The 22,674-nt window shown below is 44.6% G+C and overlaps 1 protein-coding gene across 3 annotated transcripts in view; it reads left to right on the top strand.

Moving 5' to 3' along the window:
- vwa8 (von Willebrand factor A domain containing 8) overlaps positions 1-8,554 on the top strand; it is a 48,899-nt gene extending 40,345 nt beyond the window's left edge. The window contains exons 40-45 of one of the 3 annotated variants that reach the window (XM_076110189.1): positions 1,337-1,445; positions 3,504-3,629; positions 4,165-4,323; positions 5,293-5,391; positions 5,685-5,923; positions 6,754-8,554. In XM_076110189.1, coding sequence (XP_075966304.1) covers positions 1,337-1,445; positions 3,504-3,629; positions 4,165-4,323; positions 5,293-5,391; positions 5,685-5,923; positions 6,754-6,862 — 841 coding nt within the window. In that variant the 3' untranslated portion in view covers positions 6,863-8,554. Of the gene's footprint in view, positions 1-1,336; positions 1,446-3,503; positions 3,630-4,164; positions 4,324-5,292; positions 5,392-5,684; positions 5,924-6,753 lie in introns of those variants that run through there. The other 2 variants (XR_012959161.1, XR_012959158.1) reach the window with 2 other exon arrangements.
- The last annotated feature ends 14,120 nt before the right edge of the window (positions 8,555-22,674 follow it).

Below are 22,674 nucleotides of genomic sequence, written 5' to 3'. Positions count from 1 at the left end.
CACCGCGTACACTCTCACGCATCCTCTCACACACACACACACATACACACATGTGCACACCTAGGAATGTGTGGAGGAAGTCACTCTGCTATGTGCCGGTCTGTGGGCTGACATGATGTGGTGTGAATGCAAAGGAACAGACGGGAGGGACTGTGTGTGCCGGTCAAAAATAACTATAACGTGAGTGTGATACAGTACATTGTGCGTAATGAGAGGGAATAGCAGCATGGGATGAGTGGACGTAGAGGATGGATGGATGAAAAGAAATCACAGATCAATCAATCAATAGTATACCTTTACAGTGTCATTCACTTCCTCTACGATACAGAGAGTCTAACCTCCACTCTCGTTGTTTTTCTGTTACATGAATCGTTTCAGCACTTCATGTGGAAGTGTTTTTTCCTACTTTATTTCCCTTCATTTACGATTGTTAAAATGACATTCCAGGTGCTGATGATGATGATGTAGTTTAACCTTCATTTAGTCGTCTATTACAGACATTATGTTGTTGGATGTCCTCTGAGTGAGTTTGTAATCTTTTGTGATTGCATGGCTGATGCCAGCGCAGTCTACACAATACGTGCAACCAGTCTCTCTCTCACACAACACACACACACACACACACACACACACACACACACACACACACACACACACACACACAGGTTTGTTGCAAGCCGTGACACATAAAGTCAAAGCCTCCTTCAACCTCTACCTGTGTTTTGGAGTCACTGCTCTGTATCTCTGTGGATGTCACGGTCTGGTTGACACCAAAACTTTCACACACCTGGCACCCCCCCCCCCCCCCTCCCCCACCTGTTTCTGATCTGATCGGACCCTTACCACACCCGAGGAGGATTCTGTGTCCATGTGTGTCAGCCAGACTTAAGTACCTGCCCAGTGGGATTATGCTGATAAACTTGGCTTGGGGGGGGGGGGGGGGTGCAGCCCACCTGTCATGTCATGTCATGTCCACAGGTGTGTTTTAGAGAACACACACACACACACACAAAAGGAGCTCCATATTTAACAGCACTGACCCCTGTGTCAGTTTGTCCACAGGTGTCCTCAGGAAGACATTTCTCAGTCTCTCTATTTTTTATTCTGTCTTTCTCTATCTACCTGAAATCAAGAGGCCGACACAAGAGTAGTTGCTCAGATATAAATTGCAGAATAAACGCACAAATCTGTTGCGGTTCCTTTGATTGGCCAGTGAGATTTTTAGCAAAAACTATAAATCCAACAAACTGTATGCTTGAATATAATGTCTGTATATAGTTTGTCTGAAACATATCAAATCAAGTCATCCGTGTGTTTCTCTGTCCCTTCATCTCAGGTTGAAGGAGATTAATATGAGCGAGTATGACGCTGCCACGTACGAGCGCTTCTCCACCGCCGTCACGAGACAAGTTCAGTCTCTACGCATCATCCTGGACAGTTTACAGGTCAGCTGCCCTCCACTTGGCATCACACTTCTATATTTTAAACATGATTAGTGGTCTTATTACATAATCCTCAACACTGTAGAACACACACCCATGTTGCTTTTTACTGTACAGACAGACAGTACTGCATGCCGTCCGGTTGACCCTGGCCGGTCACAAAACAAAAGTCCTGTTGAAGTTGTTGGATGACAATCGGTTGACCTTATACAACCCCATGGGCAGGAAGGAGGGGGCGCTGTCACACCGGAGCACCCTGATTGGTTCATAGAATGAAAAGCAGGAGCATAGGGGGAGTGGTGGTTAAAAATCCAGGATGTGATATTGTCTCCATTTCAATATTTTGGGTTAGATTTTCCTCCCTTTGTTTGAGCTTCTTAGGGGAAGTGTGTGTGTGTGTGTGTGTGTGTATGTGTGTGTGTGAGTATGTGACGAGAGGAAAATCCAGCAGCATGTGAGAATGATTACAGAGCAGCGACACTCAGCCTCGCTCTATTATTCTCCTGTCCAGGTGTGAAGTTTGTACAGTATATGTTGTGGTAGGTGGGTGGATGTTGTGGGTGTGTGTGTGTGTGCGTGCGTGTGTGTGTGTGTGTGCGTGCGTGCGTGCGTGTGTGTGTGTGTGTGTGTGTGTGTGTGTGTGTGTGTGTGTGTGTGTGTGTGTGTGTGTGTGTGTGTGTGTGTGTGTGTGTGTGTGTGTGTGTGTGTGTGTGTGTGTGTGTGTGTGTGTGTGTGTGTGTGTGTGTGTGTGTGTGTGTGTTCCATCCAGGTGTTTGCAGCCATGCCAGCGCTGGCTTTGAACATGAACTTTGGTTATTGTTTGTATTGGTCCTCGTGGTCCCGGGCTTCTTTCCCGCTGTGAAGACTTCTGGAGATTATACCAATCTCAGCAGACGGGACGCTGTGAAGTCATGTTATTTGTATCATACCTGAAGAGTGATTTAAGGAGTCACTCACACACACACACACACACCTAACCATAGCTGGCGAGCTTTCAATAAACTGATTGTGTATTGTTTCCAGCCGCCGTCAGTCTCCCTAAAGGGAAACCCCTCTCTACTTATCTCTGAACAAAGAGCTGGCTCCCCAAACGTAAACACCGGCACGTCTTCATCAAATGTATCCGAGCAGGAAATCAGTCCGAACTGGCCAAAATAAATCACAGAGAGATGCATATTTGCTCTGAATTTTACGCCCAAGGAAATAGAAACTTTTTTTTTTCAATTTCATTTACCAGGGAAACTGTCGTAACCTGTTAGGGGTCATGCAGAGGGAGGAGAGATATTTTAGGAATGACAGTGAGCTTCTTACAACATTGTCAAAAATAGAAATCTTTTTGTGACCGACCTTGTGCGTGATGCATATGGATTTGTGTGTGTTGCTGAATGCTAACTGTAGTTTGATTATACATATATGGATATATTGTGTGGATGAGCTGCTACGTCGCCTGTGCCCAAGACAAATGTCTCCTTAAGGAGACAATAAAAGGCTAATCTTATCTAATCTAAACAAGTATTGTTACAACCCCGATCAGAAGTCATGAGCCCTGTGCTGTGTGCGACATGGTGGCTAATCTATGTTCTTTTGTGTGTGTACACATGTCATGTGTTATGTCCTTCCATGTGACCACTGCAAAAACAAGTTACTTCTCACCGGCCAGCTCTCTGATTAACAGTTATCACACTATATATATATTCCTGGTGTGTACTCAAACCTGGGCAATAAAGATGATTCTGACTCTGAAAGTGGAGTGAAATATCCTTGGAAATGGGGTGGGAGGACAGGTGACGGTTGGTGGTGATGGTGGGGGGTGGGGGGGGGGGGGGGGGTTTAGTAATGTATGTGCAACTGGCCCCGAGCTCTTTCTCTACTCATGCTGTCTGTACTGTAAATCTTTCTCGCCTGTAATGTGTCAGCCTGAATTACAACTGTCTGGGTTTTTCCCCCTCGTTTCACAATCTGCCCCACCAAAATGAGATCATTGTCCCCGGACAGATTTTGAAATGTGTGTATTTATTTTGTTGATTAGTTCATAATGTGTGTGTGTGTGTGTGTTTTCAGGCTAAAGGGAAGGAGCGGCAGTGGTTGAAGAACCAGGCTCTGGGAGAACTGGACGATGCTAAAATCATAGACGGACTGACGGGAGAGAAGGCCATATACAAACGCAGAGGAGAGCTGGACCCAGAGGTGTGTGTGTCTGTGTTGTTACAGATATTTAAACCACACTTTTATTTTTCCAGAGCCACACCTCCAAAACCACGCACACTCCCAGACCAACACATCATTTTGACCTTTATCTGTCATACGATACATTCCAGTGGTGTGTGTGAGATTATTATTAAACCCTGTGCTTCACACACAGTTTCTAGTCATTTCACATGTATGGTTGAGTATATCACACACACACACACACACACACACAGCACAGAGATAGTTCCCACACTAATCATACAAACACACACTAACCATAATGTGCATGCCATGTTTTTCCTCCTTATTTAGCTCCAAGCATTGCATATTTTTGGTCTGGGGTGAAGATCTAAAATGAAGTAATTGCCACCAGTTCTTTAAACCTTGTCCTTGTGTCGACTGTTATTTTAAGTGAGCTGCACCAAATTCCGCAAAAACACTTTCCACAGTAGGTATTTTCTTTAATTTAGTCATTAGTCGCGGCCGATTTTCTTTGAAGATTTTGTGTTTTTTGTGTGTTTTTTTTTTACAGCTGGGCAGTCCTCAGCAGAAGCCGAAGCGTCTCCGGGTGTTAGTGGACGTGTCGGGCAGCATGTACCGCTTCAACGGCGTGGACGGCAGGCTGGAGCGCTCCATGGAGGCCGTGTGTATGGTCATGGAGGCTCTGGAGAGCTACGAGCACAAGTTCAAGGTGAGATTCGCTTTGGACAAAAGCATCTGCCACATTCATTTAATGTTACTGAGGTGATACCATATCGACTGTACAGTCGCAACCCAGTCCTACGTTACTTTTTCAACACTTATTTAGGTCGTAGTTTGTTACCCAGCCTAGAGAGAAGGGGGGGGGGGTATGACTGTGTATAAAAAAGTTGACGGGAGACAGACTTCTTGGCCCCTAAGAGACACTCAACCCAACCATATACTGATCACATATCAGTGTGTCACACACACTGATATGTGTGTGTGTGTGTGTCTGTTGTGTGTGTGTGTGTGTGTGTGTGTGTGTGTGTGTGTGTGGTAGATCAACAACTAGGCACTTAATAGATTCATGTCCTATTTATTACAGCCATGAAACCCCACTTATGTACATACTAATGTAGGAAAAAACACTCTTTTAAAAACTTTAATTTTAGTGATTTTAATTCTATTCATATTTTGAATTGAATTTGAGGATTTCATATAAAAAGTTGTATAAAAAACGAACTGGAAAAATAGATTTGACATTGTGGGGAAAAAAAAGAGGCTTCCTACCCAGCAACAGCGTTATGAACAGATGAGACACACAGCCGCATACCTCTGACCACCACAGTCATAACTGCCCATATTAGAAATGAGCCACACACATAATACCTGAGTCCTGGAATAGATGACTGGAGCCCACAGTGCCGGGCTGACCCGGGTCTAATGTAAGCCGCTTGTGACGTCCGGTCCATGGGAGGCGTGTACACTTTCAGGGTTAACATAGTCTTCTATAAGTTACGAGCTGACATTTCAGCACCGTCACACCTGAGTCTTTACACCTCAGTCCACGTACTATTCCAGGCCGTGCATGAGGAGGATGCAAGGGGTTGACACGACGCAACAATAGAATATCGTCATTCTTTCCATTCATGTTCATGTGGTAGGATTTTATCTTAATATAACTGTTTTGTCTACGCAGTACGACGTCGTGGGCCACTCAGGCGACGGCTACGACATCGAGCTGGTCAGAGCGGATAAAGTCCCCAAGAATAACAAAGAGAGACTCAAAGTCCTCAAGGTACACTTTCATAATCAGTCCGCTCTTGTTTTGTCTCTGCACACCTGTTGTTCCCACACATACCAACCCAAGCAGACTGGAAACAATGGTTTGTATTCTAATGCTTTCATTCTCTCTCGTTAACGTGGGAAGTCCTCCCGTTCTCAAGGTCCGCCACCACAAACAACTTCTCCACCTGTGCGATAAGGTGGAGAAGTTGTGGATAATGCACTGGATGTCTGAACGTCTTATTAAACCTTTTTTTCTCTTTGGCCTGTTTCCTCCTTCTTCCTCCTTCCTCCCTCGCCCTGCAGAACATGCATGCCCACTCTCAGTTCTGCATGAGCGGCGACTACACTCTGGAGGGCACCGACGCCAGCATTAAGGAGCTGGCGCGAGAAGAGGCCGACGAGCACTTCGTGGTGGTGCTCAGCGATGCCAACCTGGAGCGCTACGGCATCCGGCCCGAGCGCTTCGCCCAAGTCCTGACCTCTGACCCGCAGGTCAACGCCTTTGCCATCTTCATCGGATCCCTCGGCGATCAGGCCGAAAGGTGAGGAGGCGGAGACGGAGACGGGTGGCATCTAGGGGGCGTTAAGTTGAGGGTGCAAATAAGGGAGGCAAAGGAGGAAATAGGAAGGATAAGTTAAGGGGGTGAAAAAAGAACATAAGCCAAAAGAAGGATACATATGACAGGAAGTAAATGAAAAATAAGATGAGGGGAAATGTACTCTTCTGCCTGCTTTGAGGAGCCTCTGGCTTCATGGTTAGAAAGCAGTCACGTGCTCAAGGACCTTCAGAATGACAAGAGACCTGTTATGCACCCCGCTCACGACTCTGTGAAGAGCAGGAACAGCAAGAAAGCAAAGAAAGAGACCTCTGACCCTCTGAAGCAGCGACGGGAGGAATTACTCTTTAACTCCTGATGCCACGGTCGGGTGGAAATTAACTCTGAAAGACGGTTCAAGCTATATACAGTTTATGGGTTCAAGTCAGAATGTGAGGAGAGGAATGAGAACGATATATTCACGTGTCATGGAAGCACGCACGCATATGGGGAAGCTATAGAGTTACGTAGTTTTATGTTGGGACAGTTTATGTTCCTGTTGACTGCCCATGCTGGTGTGTGTCCTCGTGTAGAGGACAAACTACTGATCGAACAAGAGGAATGTGAAAGTACATGGGGGGAATGAAAGAAAGAAAGAAGGAGTGCCATCAGATGTAGTGTGTTTGAATAAAAGAACTAAAGCCAAATGGAAGTGGCTGTATTGCTCCTCCACTCCTCCGTGTGAGTGGCAGCCCTTTCATTCACAAACGATTCTGTTGCTAAAGCTCAGTGTCGCTGTTCGACCTCAAACTTCTATCTGTGTTTCTTTACTTCAGACTCCAAAAGACCCTTCCGGCAGGGAGATCCTTCGTGGCTTTGGACACCAAGCAGATCCCCCAAATACTGCAGCAGATCTTCACATCTACAATGCTGTCCAATGCCTAAGACTGACACACACACACACACACACACACACACACACACACACACACACACACACACACACACACACACACACACACTCACCTCTTATCTCACACATTCAAAACCTCAAGATCTGCTCTGACAAAGCTCGGAAGCTTGTCAGACTTTAAGGTTGTGACTCATCACGGTCCTGAACCCGCCTTCTGTATCAGATTATACAACTTTGTTTCAGCTGTATCAGTACTGAAGACTCTCCTTGAAGGGAAGAGACTGTTGTGGTTAACAGTGAAATAATGTTTAGCCGCTCTGTAGTGTCCCTCTAGGAATAGGTACTGTACCATGTGGTCTATTAAAAAGCCTGTGATCTTGTGCATGACTGTACTCCACTGTATAATGAGACGCACTGTCTCGGAAGCAACAGTGACCTAATGAATGCCTGGAGCCTCTCTCAGACCCCTAAGCTGTTGTTGTTTTCGACCAACTGCGCTGACGCACGCGCCGCATACGTCTTCGTCCTGTTTTGGGTTGCGAGCAACGTTACTCCGAGAAGGGAGGGTCGAGAACTTGAAACGACCCTCACTTATTTGGACTTCCTCGTCATTTCTCGTCTGTCGCACAGAAAAAGGCACACACACACACACACGCACACACGCGCGCAGGCAGGAACCACCTGACCTGACCGACACTTGGATGTGACGAGCGGCAATAACTTTGCTCCAGAGGAATGCTGGGACCGTGACCAGGGAAGTTCCCCCCACCTGACTGTGCACGCTCTTTAAAGGCAGCCACTGTTGCACAACCACCGGCTGTGTGTGCGTGCGTGCGTGCGTGCGTGTGTGCGTGCGTGCGTGCGTGCGTGCGTGCGTGCGTGCTCTCCTACAGCATCTCTGACAACATGCACGAGCCCTTTCCTTCCTTGCTGCTGGACCTCGATCGCTCGTCTCAGTCCTGCAGGAATCCGAGATCCCCTTTCATTGCCAGACCTCCCACTCCTCAAACACCTTTGGCCCCTGCAAGGAAAATTAGGAGGAAAAGACTCTCCGACATGTCGGTGTGTGTGCGTGTGTGTGTTAGTTGTGCTCGTTAAGGGATTAAGTGCACACAGACCTGTGTTTGTGCTCAATGACAACATGCTGTGCAGTCGGATTAATTAATTCACCCGGTCTGAGCCAATTTGCAGACACGTGCATCCGATACTGTATCGGTTTCGCCCCCTGGTTGTGATACTTTGTGTTCACGCCTCTCTATGGTCGACTCATCGGATCAATAGAACAGCCTCACTAACTCCATTGATCGCTCTCCGATAGAGGGATGTGTTTTTATTAACCCACTTCCGTCCCCCTTTGACTCTCTCTCTCTCTCTCTCTCTCTCTCTCTCTCTCTCTCTCTCTCTCTCTCTCTCTCTCTCTCTCTCTCTCTCTCTACTCTCACTCTCACTCTCTCTCTCACTCACTCTGTTGAATAGCTGGAAAGAGCAAAAGTGACCTCGGTTAAAACTGGACATGTAGTTTCTCTGTAGACGTTCTGCCTACACGTCATGTGTTTGCAGTTGAAACTCCATGATTGGGTATGTCGGCATTTAAAGTGTGCAAATTATAAAGCATATTATAATCACATACATTTTGAATCATTTTAGTTTCATTTAATTGTACATTGTTGTAAGTTTATGTGTAAAAGTAATGTACAAAATTTTAATAAATCCTGTTAACATTGCCCAGTTGATTCTCCAGGTCTGTGCTGTCTTTGAGTAAAGACAACACACACACACACACACACACACACACACACACACACACACACACACACACACACACACTCACTTCGTATCTCACACATTCAAAACCTCAACATTTTCTCTGCGAGCTCGGAAACTTGTCAGACTTTCAGGTTTGAGGTTGTGATTTATCACGATGTGTCCTTAACCCGCTTCCTGTACCAGATTATATAACTTTACTTCAGCTGTGTCAGTACTGAAGACTCTCCGTTTGTATGATGAGACAAGATAATGGAGAAAGTGTGCACTGTGTGTGATTGTGTTCTTAGAAACTGAGACCGCTCAGCTTCACTCTGGTTTCTCCCATGGTCACTTTTTCCATGTGTCCGCTGCTTCCTCTGTTTGTTCCAAACAAACCTCTGGACAACTAAAACATGTCCTCTTGTAGAGGACTTTATTACAGAGAAGGTACATCTGACTCATGGAAGTTAGAATCAATCAAACTTTATTTGTATTTCATACAGTTAGTGCAGTTCAAAGTGCTTCACAGATGACTGACAAGTTGAAATGAGATAGTTTGGACTGAGAACAACAGAAAATACAAAGTAATTTGACAATGTTAGACCAATGCACAGAAGACAATAAAATGACACATAATGATACAATTATAATACAATTTAATTAAAGCTATAATAACTGTAATAATGGTAAAACGGTGTGAAATAAAAACTAGATTAATAAAAAAAGAATACAATTATACAATTTAAATACAACAAAATAAGTGATTAATAAAATAACAATGAAATAGATATTTTAGGTTTTAAGTTTACGTTTAAAGATTTCCTCCAACAGCTCTCATGTTGAATGTAAAAATATCTGAAAACTCATCATTAAATGGCGGTCAAGTCAGTTTATCAGCTGGTAAAAAACAGATTCATTTAAATGAAAATGATTCTGATTATTACTTGGCTGTATTGTGTGTCTGCATTGTTATATTACTCACCCTACAATCTCTGCCTTGGCCTGTCCGGCCTATGGAAAGAGTAATGTGGTGGTAATTACATACTACTGTTCCACTTTCCCTCCCTGCTTCCTGTACTACACTGCTTTATTGACGCACTGTTTATCACCATGGATTTGCTATGACAAAGTGACTTTGAGGGCTCACACACGCATTTTGAATGCACACCTGGTCTGCCTGTTCTGTAAAGCCCCGTATGATTACAGCGGAGAGATAAGACGTCTAGACTAGGAGGGTGTTACAAGCATTAGTCAGTGTTACGGTGTTTGTTTGGTGTTTGTCCCCGTCTTACACGTTCAGATACTGTATGAGTCAGTCACCGTTTCTGCAGTTGTGGAAAGAATCAGCAGAAACTCTGGTGATTCACAACTTGAAGCAAACTATTTTTGGGTTACTTTTGGCTGATGTCATCACATTTCAGTCCAGTTTGACGAAGCAAATAACGCGGGCAGGACATAATAAGTGTGACTGTCTCGGCTAAACTGGGGTCTAATCTGCAGCGTGATGGATTGATCGCTGACATGAAGGAAAGCATCACCCCAACACTGTTGTGACTGTTGGTGAGCACTTAAGGGTAACGACACACACACACACACATGAGGTGCTTCAATTCCCCTGTGGTGGTAGAGACAGACCGCTGGTGGCAGTCCCAAAGCTTTATGGCAGATTCATTAGGCAGTAATAACAGTCCAGAGTCAATAGTGTGTGTGTGTGTGTGTGTGTGTGTGTGTGTGTGTGTGTGTGTGTGTGTGTGTGTGTGTGTGTGTGTGTGTGTGTGTGTGTGTGTGTGTGTGTGTGTGTGTGTGTGTGTGTGTGTGTGGCTTTTAATATCAGTCTGTGGAGCGAAAGTGTGTGTGGTAAAAGAAAAAAAAAAACAAAGAGAGAGAAAGTGAGACACTGGTCTCATTGGGCTGAAAGAGATCACTCTTGGGTCTGGCACACTTTGGACAGACAGACACACACACACACACACACAGCGAATGAGCACCTGACACCTGCCTTGTCAAGTCCAAATTGAGTCGCACATTGAATCTTGAGCGGAGCCTTATGAGCCGAGCTGCTGACAGACATGAAGACGGAGTGGCGGAGCACCTGACACACAGACGTGCTGATACGCTGTACGGGCAGCCGGGCAGCCAGTTGGAGTGGTGATGAAAAACAAGGAGAGGATTACAAGACTATACGTCAGCACATCATCCAAGTTCACCGAGAATTGATGATTAACTCCCAACATAGGCTTGTGTCTGTGAGGGCTGCAAACATCCCTGCATTTTTTTAAACTAAATGTGTTTGTAGTTAGTTGGTTAAATGTCCCCTTGGAGAATTGCTACTCTATGAAGTGGGGGGTTTGCGTTAACAGCTCCTGTTATTGTCTCCCAAGGCATTTTGGTCCACGGGGCCAGACTTAGAGACCTCTATGGATTAGTGTCTTCAGGAGAGGAACCAAGACCCCTTCCTGGAGCAAAGCCTGGGAGAGTATCTTGCTGCCAACTGGGTGGTAGCCCAAGGAGGGGTCCTGTTGTACTGATCCCCGGCTCCAAAAACGTGGATCTTGTGTGCATGTAATGTCTCCTCTCTAGTGGGGAAGGAGACAAAAATCAGCATTAGTGGAATTGGGCTCATTCCTTCATGTCTTTACTGTGTGTGGTGTTCATGACTCCACCTGGGATCTGCACAGATCTGCTGGGGGACCTGATCTGTATCTGAGTTGTTTTCTCCAGACTTCTGTGCTTGTCACGGACCGTCCATAATAAATGTTGGAGTTCATCGTTGTACCAAATACAATAATAATACAACAAATATAGAATCTGTGGAAGCCTCGCCCATCTCTCTGGTGAAGATCACTCAGGCAGTCTAAAAGTGAATCGTCACTGTTATTGAGTCTGCATGTGATTTTCACGGACAGAAGTTGTACACACAGGGCTTGAACACCGGGTGTCTCACTTGGCGACCTCTGAACTGCATCTCAAACTGTCCAAGCCCGAGGAAACCACAGGACGGAGCCTAAACACGGCCGCAGTGATCACATTTCCCACCTAGCCTGGGAACACAAACAATGAGCATGGACTGAAACAAATGTGCAGGAAATCAATCTGAAAAGCTTGGGAAAATGGTCACCAGACATGTAACCTAAACACATTCTGTGGTTGACGCAGTTACATTGTTACGACTACGTGTTTAAGTTCAGGCGGAGCCATTGCTGTCCTGTTTGAGGGTCCGTCTGTGTTTCTCTCTGTCATTACCAGTTAAAGTTTCAACAGATTAACACACACAGCCTCACTGGGAAAGTGATTGTGTCTGCTGAAACCCTGAGCTTGGTTATTGAATAACTCAGGTGAGCTTAGCCTGGCTGAGGTGGAACATTTGTAATCATGAGAGCCAATCCAGATGGCTAACTCAGATCCAGATAGCCGCACACACGTGTGTGTGTGTGTGTGTGTGTGCATAATGAGACACAGGGATGGAAAACCTTTCCACTTGGTATTGGCTTCGCTGGGTTTTTTTCACCACTTACAGCTTATACTTGCCACCACAGACTCCTAATGTGAAGTCTCTCCATGTCTGCCTCCACAAACCCTCAGCTCAAGTAATACTCATACACATATGGCTTCTGGAACTAACTGTCACTATCTGTAAAGCCTGACAGTCCTGGCCATCATCCGCCATTACGCTCCCTGTGAAATGAGTCATCAGAGACAGAGAATCTCCCATTACTAATACTTCCCATTCAGACACTCCGAGCTTTCTTACAGTCCTGTGATGAGTCTCGCATCATGCGAAGGATGTGGTTTTTGAAATGTTACTGTGGTCAGCACTCAGAGCAGATATGATAACGCTGTTGTCCTTGACTACTTGGTAAACAATGTTTTGTGTTTGTGCCCGTGGCTGCTGAGTTGTTAGCTACACAAGCTCTTTATTGTGCAAACATGTGATAGTGATCCTATTCGTGAGATCAGTTTGATCAAATGTCCTCAACATTCTAAACAAAAACACTGTTTGAATGAGTTGAATATAATGAAAGTGCTTCTGTCGTACATGAGAACTAGCATCTTGCTCTTCAATAACCGTTACTAAAAATGTCTTATTTAAAGGGTTGGTGCTTTTTTGTATGTGCTTTATTTCCAACACTTATGTATGTGTGTGTGTGTGTGTGTGTGTGTGTGTGTCTTTTCACACACGCTGATTTATGGGGCAGGCAGGGAGACTTTCCCTCTGACAGCGCCAAGTGTTTGTGGAGCAGAGAGGACACGCCTGGAGCTGTGGGGGAGACTACGCAGCTCTAATAGATTTTGTTTTTCCTGTCCTCCTCCGCTTGCTGCTGAATCAAAGTCAAGTCACTTGTATTTATATTAGCCGAAAATCCAGACTCACACGCGACTTAGAGGGAATTCCAATCTGTACTGTACAATATCAGATGTGTGTGTGTGTGTAGACCATTAATTCAGAAAAGGAAAAACTCCAAAGAGAGAACTTTGGTTGGAAAAGGGAGGGTTGGTGGTGTGTTGACATCAGCTTCATCAGCAGCTGAGTCTATTGATTTAATGTTTCTGCATGTTTCATGATCCACAAATAAAAGTAAGATTTATAAATGTGTATGACGGGTAGTTCATTCTTTTAACAGCCTTTCCCATTTTTAAATTCCACAGAAATATACTGAAAAGCCGGGAGTCACAGTTTTCCACCTGCACTTCGATGCAATTGTGTTTCAGAGACTGAAAAGAGTCTTAAAAACATTCCACGCACAAATGAACCCTAGTATGCATGTCAGATGGTCTGTGCACACATTCACTAATCTGTAAATTAATGCAAAAAGACATCTTTCTGCACAGGAAGCTTTTTTTGAAGGCAAATGTTTTTTTTGGATTCATGACATTAAAGTTGTTACCATTGTAAATGTTGAATACTGACATATATTCACATTGTGTTGAATTGTTAGTACAGCTCTTTAACATTTGTTCACAGTGGTGGTATGTGTTGAGACTCCTTCCTCTCCACATACTCCCTGCTTGCTTGTTAAAGGTGTGTTCACTGCCAGTCAGCCAATTGTGCTGTTTGCTTTGGGTCAAGCATTGTGTGCACATCACTTCTCAAAGTCACAGGAGTTGAGACCAGGCCAGGCCAGCTCACAGTCACATGACAATATGCTGCATACTTGCTGACTGTGCGCATACACACATCTGGCCCCGGGGCCCGTTGACATGGCTACGGGCTGTGACCGACAGCAGAGACCTTTTTTTTTTTTTTTTTTTCGTATGTCACTGCTGTTCGTCAGTGGTTCCGCTCGCTGCTCGGTGATGTGAGTGCGTTATTGGTGTGTATTGGAGTCTGTGTGTGTGTGTGTGTGTGTACAGCAGACGCTGTGCTGATTTTGTTTTTGCAGATTTCTCCCCCTCTGTTCCTCCCTCTCCTCCATCTCCTCCCTCTCGCCCTGTCCCTCATTCTTTCCTTCCTGCTTCTTTCTCTCACACCACCACGTTAAACCGAGCTGGTCTGGCAAGACCTTTAACCGCCCCTCTCTCTCGCTCTCTCTCTCGCTCTCTCTCTCCCTCTCTCTCTCTCTCTCTCTCTCTCTCTCTCTCTCTCTCTCTCTCACACTCACACTCACTCACCTCCAGCTGCACTCCAGTGAATGTCAGAGATGACATGTGATAACGCTGCTCGTTCCGACCAATAGAAATGAAGCTCCCCTTCAGCAATTACTGTGTTGATGAGTCTTTGTGTGTTTTGTAATTGTCTCTCTTTTCTCCCCACGAGCACAGAACCAGGGTGGAGTTGTAGCCGCTGACCCCAGAACTGTAGCGTTCTGCAGACAGTGTCTAAGCTCGGAGCTTATCCCCCCAACAACAGCCCAGAGGGGGGGAGCGGTGATGAACATAATGATGATGAACGATTCAGTGAAACTCCGGCAGGTAGAGAGAGAGAGAGAGAGAGCTTGTGTGAGAGACAAAGGCCAAATGGTCCAGTTTTCCTCGAGTTACGATGATCTGTAAGCCTTTATACTGATGTATCACTGAAAAAGAAAACAACGTACTATTTACCCCCCATGCCCATACCCTCACATGCATTCCTTCCAAGACTATATATCTATAAGACATCACAGCAACAGTAGGGGCTTGTGCATGTGTCAGTCCTGACCTTTACTCCACTGAGGCCAGGAGTCTGACCTGTTTTGGAAAGAAGGGAACATGTTCTTCCTCTCCCTGCTTCCCTCCCTTAACGTCATCACCCAGCTGATTGCTACTGATGATTTCTTCTCATCTAATAATACTCACTAATATTATTTTGCAGCCTAATGAGCTGGGAATTGACACAACATGGATATGGATTTCCTGTTCCACTCCTATAAATGTTGGCGACCTGCACAAAGAGAAAAGAGCACTAACGAGTGTAATTAGCATAGCCGCAGTTAGATTGGGTTATTCCCGTGTGTCTGAGGCTCGATGGGCCTAATTACCTCAGCAGTCAGGAAATGCCTCTCTGAATGAGCTTTCCTTCGCTGCCAGCTGACACAGCCCGAGCAAAACTTCTGGTTCTTGCAGTGAGAGGAGTATGCCATGTGAGCGTATAGCTGTTGAGATAGCTGCCTGAACTGGCCCGCAGGTTTCCTTTTATTACACAAATAGCAGAGTCACATCTTTTATACAAGCGATGGAACCAAAAGTGTAACGCTTTAGTGCTGCCCTTTGTCTGGTTTCAGGGCACTACAACACTGAACAACATTCTGGGAACATGACAATTTGTATTGGGAATTGGTGGAAATTATCACTTTACTGGCAGAGTTTTAAAAATTGTTTTGAGAAAAGACTTTTAAGTCTCAATAATAAGTTCTTGCACTAGAGTCTAACAGAATCAAACAAAATCCTGCTAACTGTCAATCAGAAGTTCTTTAGATGATTTTATCCTCAGATCATCATCAGATCAATTTAAATAAAGTGAGCACACGCCATCGATGGTGTGCAGGTTTGGGTCACAGAACCTCATGGTGGATTGTTACAACTCCACCCCTCGGATGTAGTGAAAAATAGCCCAAAATAAAATGATACATTATTACATATATATATATATTTATATAAAAAATAAATGTTTATATATTTTTTATTATTATAATTTTTCTTTTAGATATTTCAAAAGTCACCATCCATGAACGTTTTTGCTTTGCCTCTCAGCTCAGTTAAACTCATTACTAGTTCTCAGTTCATGATGAATCTGTTCAGTAGCGTTCAGAGAGGACGGGGAGCAGCATGCAGTGTCTTGTTAAAGCCTCTCGTGGAACGTCCTCTGCCCGTTTATTTGTGCTGGTGGAGGACAAGATGATAGATAGACATCTCAGGTTTTACAAGAGGGGCTCATTAAATATTTTAATTTGACAGTCATTTATTATCCTTCAGCTGGTGAAAGGTGCAAAGTCTGATGCATTTAGGGACAAACCCTGGCTACCACTCTTTGGCATGCGATGTGTGATTTATATATGAGGAGAAGCACGAGGTCACACACTGACTGTACACTCACAGAAACAAAACTGGATTTAAACACAGACACTTTTAAAAAGCCAACCCCACTCTGATTTATAGTCTCAGGAAAAGACTAAAAGAACATAAATCTGGCCAAGAATGGACGGAGCAGAGGAAGAGAGCACATCCCTGTCCTCTGTCAGAGAGAGGACAGCGTATCGGGCAGTAATTATGCGGGGCGATTCCACTGATGCCCTGCGGGCGCTACTGGGAATCGAACAGACTCCTTCAGGTTCCGCCATCCAGGACAAAACAGAAGAGGTTCCCGTTGCGGTAGTGAAGTGCTGACACAAGTGCTTTTAAGAAACTGCTCACCCAAACCTGTGTGTAACAAGTGGCATGACTTAAGTTATATCACCAAATATTTACATGATTTTGTAATTTGTCAATGATAAGTGTAAGACAGTGTCTGAGCTGTTTCAAGGACTACAGTTTAGAACAAAGTTATTCATAAAGTGAGATTTCTATTGTGTGTGTTTGTGTGCGTTGGACCACGAGGCTGAGGACTTCTACCATCCAGAAGAAAGTTCCAGCCTTCATTCAGGTGAGTTAAGGTGAGGTTTTCCCCCCTCAGGGTCCAGTTCCCATGAAAAGTCTGGTCACGTGTAAACTCAGCCTTAATGACAGGGTGCCGTTGCTGGCCCAAAGCTAAACCCTGACCCTCCTCTCTAACCTGGCCAAGGGGAAGAAAAAGTAGACCCGCCCTCCTTCAAAATGAGGTCGTTTTAAGGGTGACAGGCAGGAGACAGAGAAAGGTATAAAAGGACAATAGACAGAGTTTAGGGAAGAGGGTGGAGAAGAAGAGCTTAGCAGGGTGGAGGAGGGGGAGAAGATGAAAGAGAGGGAGGGATAGAGAGATAAAATAGGAGGATGGGAGGAGAAGTGAAAGCAGGAGGAGGAGTTACAGGAGGCAGCATCTGTTGGAACTTAATTATTAACAATGGCCTTTGTCTGCGAAAATAATGTTTACTCACCCAAGTGTAACAGGAATTAAACAACAGCTGTGGATTAATATGTAATGGTAATGCACTGAACACTTACACATATGTTATGTACAGCATATAACTTTTAATAATTATTATTCTATAGCTGCTTAGGACCAGCGATTTTCCAAAGCATAACTTAATGTCTGTGCAGTATTAATATTAAAGTCAACTTGCATGAGACATGAGAGGTGTTTCAATGCTATGATACAAGTTTTGCTGTTGTGTTTAAGGACATTTATCTGAGAATTATATCCATATTTTGCTTTTTATTGTCCTCTCGGTTTCTTTCTTCTCAGCAGTTTTCCAAATAATCATGAATTCGATCATGCTTATTAACAATTAACAATTAACAAACAAGTGCTTAATAATTCATGTTATGGAAGAAGTTTCAAATGTCTGCAAGCTGGTTTGTACATGTGCAGGGAAATAGGAAATCAACACAAACACTAATTGAATTCTGGAGGAAATGATGTGCAGATTGTAGATAAGCATCAGCCATTAAAAAACACGTGTTGAGTCATTTAGAGCTTCATGTGGGGTTACTCACCGCCGTTTCTCTCTCTCATTCCTCTCCTCAGAATAAAGAAGAGTAAGATGCTGAATTTAGCCGTTCAATGACAGCAACAACAACTGCATTAAGAAACGCTTTAGCTCACTATTTTTAAAGTGGGGATGAAGGAAGAGGTCTGTGTGACTGAGTTGTTTATCAGCACTGAGAGGCTCTGTGTGGTTTGGGTGTCATCAAACAGAAATTTGTGGAGGACAGCTTGTCTGTCACTGCCCCAGCACAACCTCACACACCCTAATATCCTCGGCTCTACTGCCTGAGTGCCAGATACCGTATATTGATACCGATTCATGTACTGTTATTACAGAAGGTGCCTGTCTCTGCTGTCAAAAAAAGTAGATGTTAAATCTGCACACAGTAACAGGGGGAATCCATGTTACCTCTCTTTTTCTCTCCCCCCTCTCTCTCTGTTTAATCCGCCTGTTGGCACGACTGGAACAGATAAGTGTGCACCACAGAGAGGTCTATTGAGAGAAGAGAGAGTTCATTGTGGCTGCACTGGGAGCCATTTAGGAATTAAGAGGGGACAAATTGCATCACTGGATAACATTCCTTGAGAGAGACTTTCACACGGAGTGTAGAACTTGGTGATGTGCTGCAGGATGGACTGCTTCGACCTTATCAAGTAGGAAATGGTCAGCACAGTCGCCTGGAAAAGATGTCGTCATTGTCACTGCTGTTCGTGTCCCGTATGAAAACAAAATTCACATTGATTCTATGCTTGTTATGTCACGTCACATCCTCTGAGTGCTGTTATTTATTCTACAAGTTCTCGTACCTTAACAACAGGGTAGGTCTTTGCCAAAGACAGGTGCACGTTGAGAACAGAACAACTTGGTTAGGCTCAGGAAAAGATCACGGTTTGGGTTTAAATAAGTGTGTTTGCTGGGTAACTTACGTACGTGATGCGGGTTAAGAAGAACATGATGTAAATTAATTAAAGTACATAAGATAAAATATGCCAAGATTTCATGTGGGACGTGAACAGCCGTCTCTTGGGTGAAAGTCAAATATTGGGTGATCAAATATGACAGAAAGGTGCCCAGGGATAGCCTGGAGCAGGGGTTTTCAAAGTCTGACACTGTGGATTATTTTACATGATCCCATAGACACTCAACAGCTGAGCCAAGATAGCTTAATATTGCTGTTTGACATAACTTCAGACGACGAAAAGAAATATAAAAAAGGTCTGTCCTGAGGCATTCATTAGTTTGTGTATTTGGGAAAGCGGGGAAAAAAGTAAAATTCCCCCAAAAACTACTTTATCTCTGAACAATCTCATTAACCAGACTGTAAGATGGTGAGAAGAAGGAGGGGGTGTGGGTTGAATACTGGACATTATGGAACTGTTCGTTCGGAGCAGTTAAGATGCAGAAAGACAGAAGGATAAACGGAGAGAGCAACAGATGGGAGCCAGACAGTCCAGTCTGACGATAAGAGGGAGGACCATGACAGCACAGAGCCATCTGGGATCAGCCTGGTGTGTTTGTTGTTTCCTCAATCCTTTTCAATGATTTTCTTTCTCTTTAGAATTGTGGGAACTTTATGTTTTGTTGTTTGCTAACTTAACTGACAAATTGAATGCGGTCACCAAAGTTACCACATCCATCATATGTGCAGTTCTCAGTGACTCATCAGTTCGGGGCCATACACTCTGACTCAGAGTCTGTCTGCGAATTGGTCACTGGGCCACGTAGACGTCCTGTATGATTCACATGAATCGAGATGATCTGGTTTTGATCCTTTGATCCACCAAATCCAATAGCGGGGTTATACTGTTCACGCTCAGGCTGCTCCTAATGCAAAATACATTTATTTAACTTCTTTTATTTTTCTTTATCTTTGCTCAAACATTGGACTTTGTCTCTCTGTCCACCCCTCTCTCTCTCTCCTTCAGGTGTTCCTCACAGCTGTTGACTGTAAAATAAAGGAGAAATGCCAACATTTAATACCCAGGGGACACCAGTGTCCCAATTTCTCCTCGCATTAAACGCGTCCACTTTGACTCAGCCAAGCTCAGAGGAAGTGCAGGCTGAGTTAAGAGGGAGACAGCTGTGTCTAACCATTGGCTGGGACGTCAGCAGGCTCAAAGCCCAGTGATATCAGCGCCTCTCTTCACAACGCTCACGCTTTCCAACATCTTCCCAGCTCATGTCTCATCTGTCATGATCTGCTACAGCAACATGGAAAACCTGCAATGTTGCTCTACTTGAGTAATAAGACAAAGCCAAAATGAATAGCAAAATAAACGTAATAGGCATATGTCATGGAGGTTTGCCTTCATTTCGCAAAACTTAAATATGACGCTGGGTTTGGTTTCTGTTTGTAGATAGCAGGAACATCAACACCCAAGTCATCATTTTGACTGAGACAGTCGCAGAAGTGTAGTGCTCAGGCTGACACTGTTAGCTCTGTCAGCACTGCTGCAGTTGTTTGCACTGTTAGCGCTGCTAGCACCATTAGCTGCGAGCCGCCAGCTCAGCTTTCGCCATGTTGAGAGCCGAGTGGAGGCAATTGAAATGCTCTGAATTTTGTAGTGAGCACCTTTAAGGACACCTCAACACAAACCATCAACCCTACAATTAATAGCTGATTCTACCGCAACCGCCCAAATTTGACCGCTCAGTGGTAAATATACCCAGACTTAATTATGTTGTCATAACACATGTGTTAAATGTTTTTTCCAGTTTTGAAATTGTAATCTTTTTTTTTTTCAGTGCACACATTCTACATTGTTTCTCAGTTACCAAATACAATCCAAAAAGTCATGCGTCGCGTTTGTCCCTGCAGGAATACGTCTTTAGGAAAACCATCGAGCACCTGCTACTGAGCTTTCTGCTCAGCTGCATGGGCTTCCTCAGCAGTAAATTCCCTGCTCTGTCAGCTCCAACACACCCACACGTTGTTCAGACTTCCCAGCGGCAACAGTCACTGGACTGTGTGTGTGTGTTTGTGTGTGTGTACGGCCTCTGCCTGCTTTGAACAGCGTGTCCTAATTCTCAAGGGGGAGATGAGACAACATTGTATTATGCTTGTACCAAAGTAATTTTAGTCATAAGTAGTATGCCATTAAAAACAGACACAGGTAGGGGTCTTTAATTAGCAGTAACATACATTAACCACTTGATCCTCCATTGTTGTTTCTACATGTTAAGACATAGACAGATATATTATCATATGTCAAGGCAATACCGCTGCTGCAGTGCAGAATCAGACACACAGACAGGTCATAGATAAGTCAATCTGATAGTGATGATGGAGATCATGATGGATGTGCAATTTAAGGGACTGCATGAGGTCAGGGGGAGGCAATAATAATCACGTCCATGACAGCTAAACCTGCCTGTCAGACCCCGTGTGAGTGAGTCTTGACTCATGTCATCACGATGAAAGCTTGTCATTGTCAGGGAACGAGTTCAGAGGCCCTCGGTTCAGGCTGCTGTCTGTTCATGTGAAGCACTTACTCAGCATACTATTTTAAAAGCATCAGAGCGGTTTAGTCTAGTTTTAAAATCGGGACTTATTGAAATGACAAAATTTGAAATGCCTTTCAAACTGACGTTAATAAACCCTCGAATATTTAGTACATGGCAAAATTCTAGATTGCTGTGCTTTAAATAATCTTTTTTCTTTCTGTCAGGGTTCCAACCAGTTAAAAACATCAGACGGCTAAAGGAAAGGCTCATGAGCACGAATGGAGCCTGCAAACACGCCTCAGAAAGAGCAAAGTTAAACGTCGGACCTTCCTTCTATGAGGCAACATTGCAAACAACAAAAGCAGGAAGGTAAGGACACAGACGTACACACACATACAAAGATGGCGAACAGGTGCAGACAAGCTCATACACCAGCACAGCTACACACACACACACACACCCCTCTCTATGCCTCAACACACACTTACACATGTGCATACATACAGTAGAAACTGTATATGTACTAAAACAATATAGCGCTGTCATATCCACACATCACAAGAGACCAACATCAATACACGCACACTCATTAATGTCCCCCTCTGTTTGCACAGCACCGGGGACATCTGGACACCAGGGATGTGAAGACCTGGTGGAAAGCTGAACCTGATATTTGGCTCTGTGTATTTATGTCTCTTTGTGATGTGGACAAACATCTGTGTGTCTCTGCCCAGCCTATTCATAGAACGACCACCTCAGCAGTCTTGAGGGGCCTCCCATAGGAATCCGTCTCGATGTAAAGACTGACGCATGGCTGCAGGATTTGGGTGCGTTTGCCTTTCTCCGTCCATTTCTCCACCTATCGGCCCATTCCTTCATTCGCCTTAGCTTTCCATATACGATTGCTCCTAATCCCTTTTCCACGCTGTGTTCTCTTAACTTCTATCCAGCTCGAGTCCTCTACTTTCCCACACTTCCAGCCCTGACCATATACGGGCTGTCCACCGCCAAAGCCAACACTTCTACGGGACCGACCCACGCTGCCAAAAAGATGCCAACCTCTGCCAAGTGTGGGGTTGTTATAGAAGAAAGGGAAGCCCACCCGCTGCCCTCGGGGGAACATCGTTGTGTCAACATGGTCTCTCAGATCAGTGCCAGTGGATCCATGGTGCAGAACAGTGCAGATAAGTGATAGTGCCCACAGCTTCCCTCTGCCAACTGTAGGCCTACTGAAGAAACAACATGGAGACGGCTGTCTCCATGCCAGCTTCCTGCCATCAGATTAACAGTCTGGCATGCACTGGTAGTAGGCTGGCTGGATCCACTGACTGTGGACAGCTGTGAGAGACACCCAGCTTCTGGGCTGAGGTCCTCGCTTCAGAACATGAGACTTCATAGGAAATACAATCAAAGGTCGCAGCACAAATCAGTTCAGATGCAATGAGTAAGGCTGCAAGAAAGGAGGGATATGATGTCCTCCTTTACATGCAGTTAGTGGCCAAGAGAGGACAAAGAGCCACTTTAAAGATGAAGAATTTCAGTTTACTGGTCATAAGAAGTAACACTAAGCCTATGAAAACGGTTGTCTTTTGTGGCTCTGGAAGGAGCCTTCTAAA

This window comes from Anarhichas minor, unplaced genomic scaffold (genome assembly GCF_050575085.1).
Source record: "Anarhichas minor isolate MPS153535 unplaced genomic scaffold, ASM5057508v1 ptg000004l, whole genome shotgun sequence".
NCBI lineage: Eukaryota > Metazoa > Chordata > Actinopteri > Perciformes > Anarhichadidae > Anarhichas > Anarhichas minor.
This window is presented reverse-complemented; position numbering and strand designations above follow the sequence as displayed.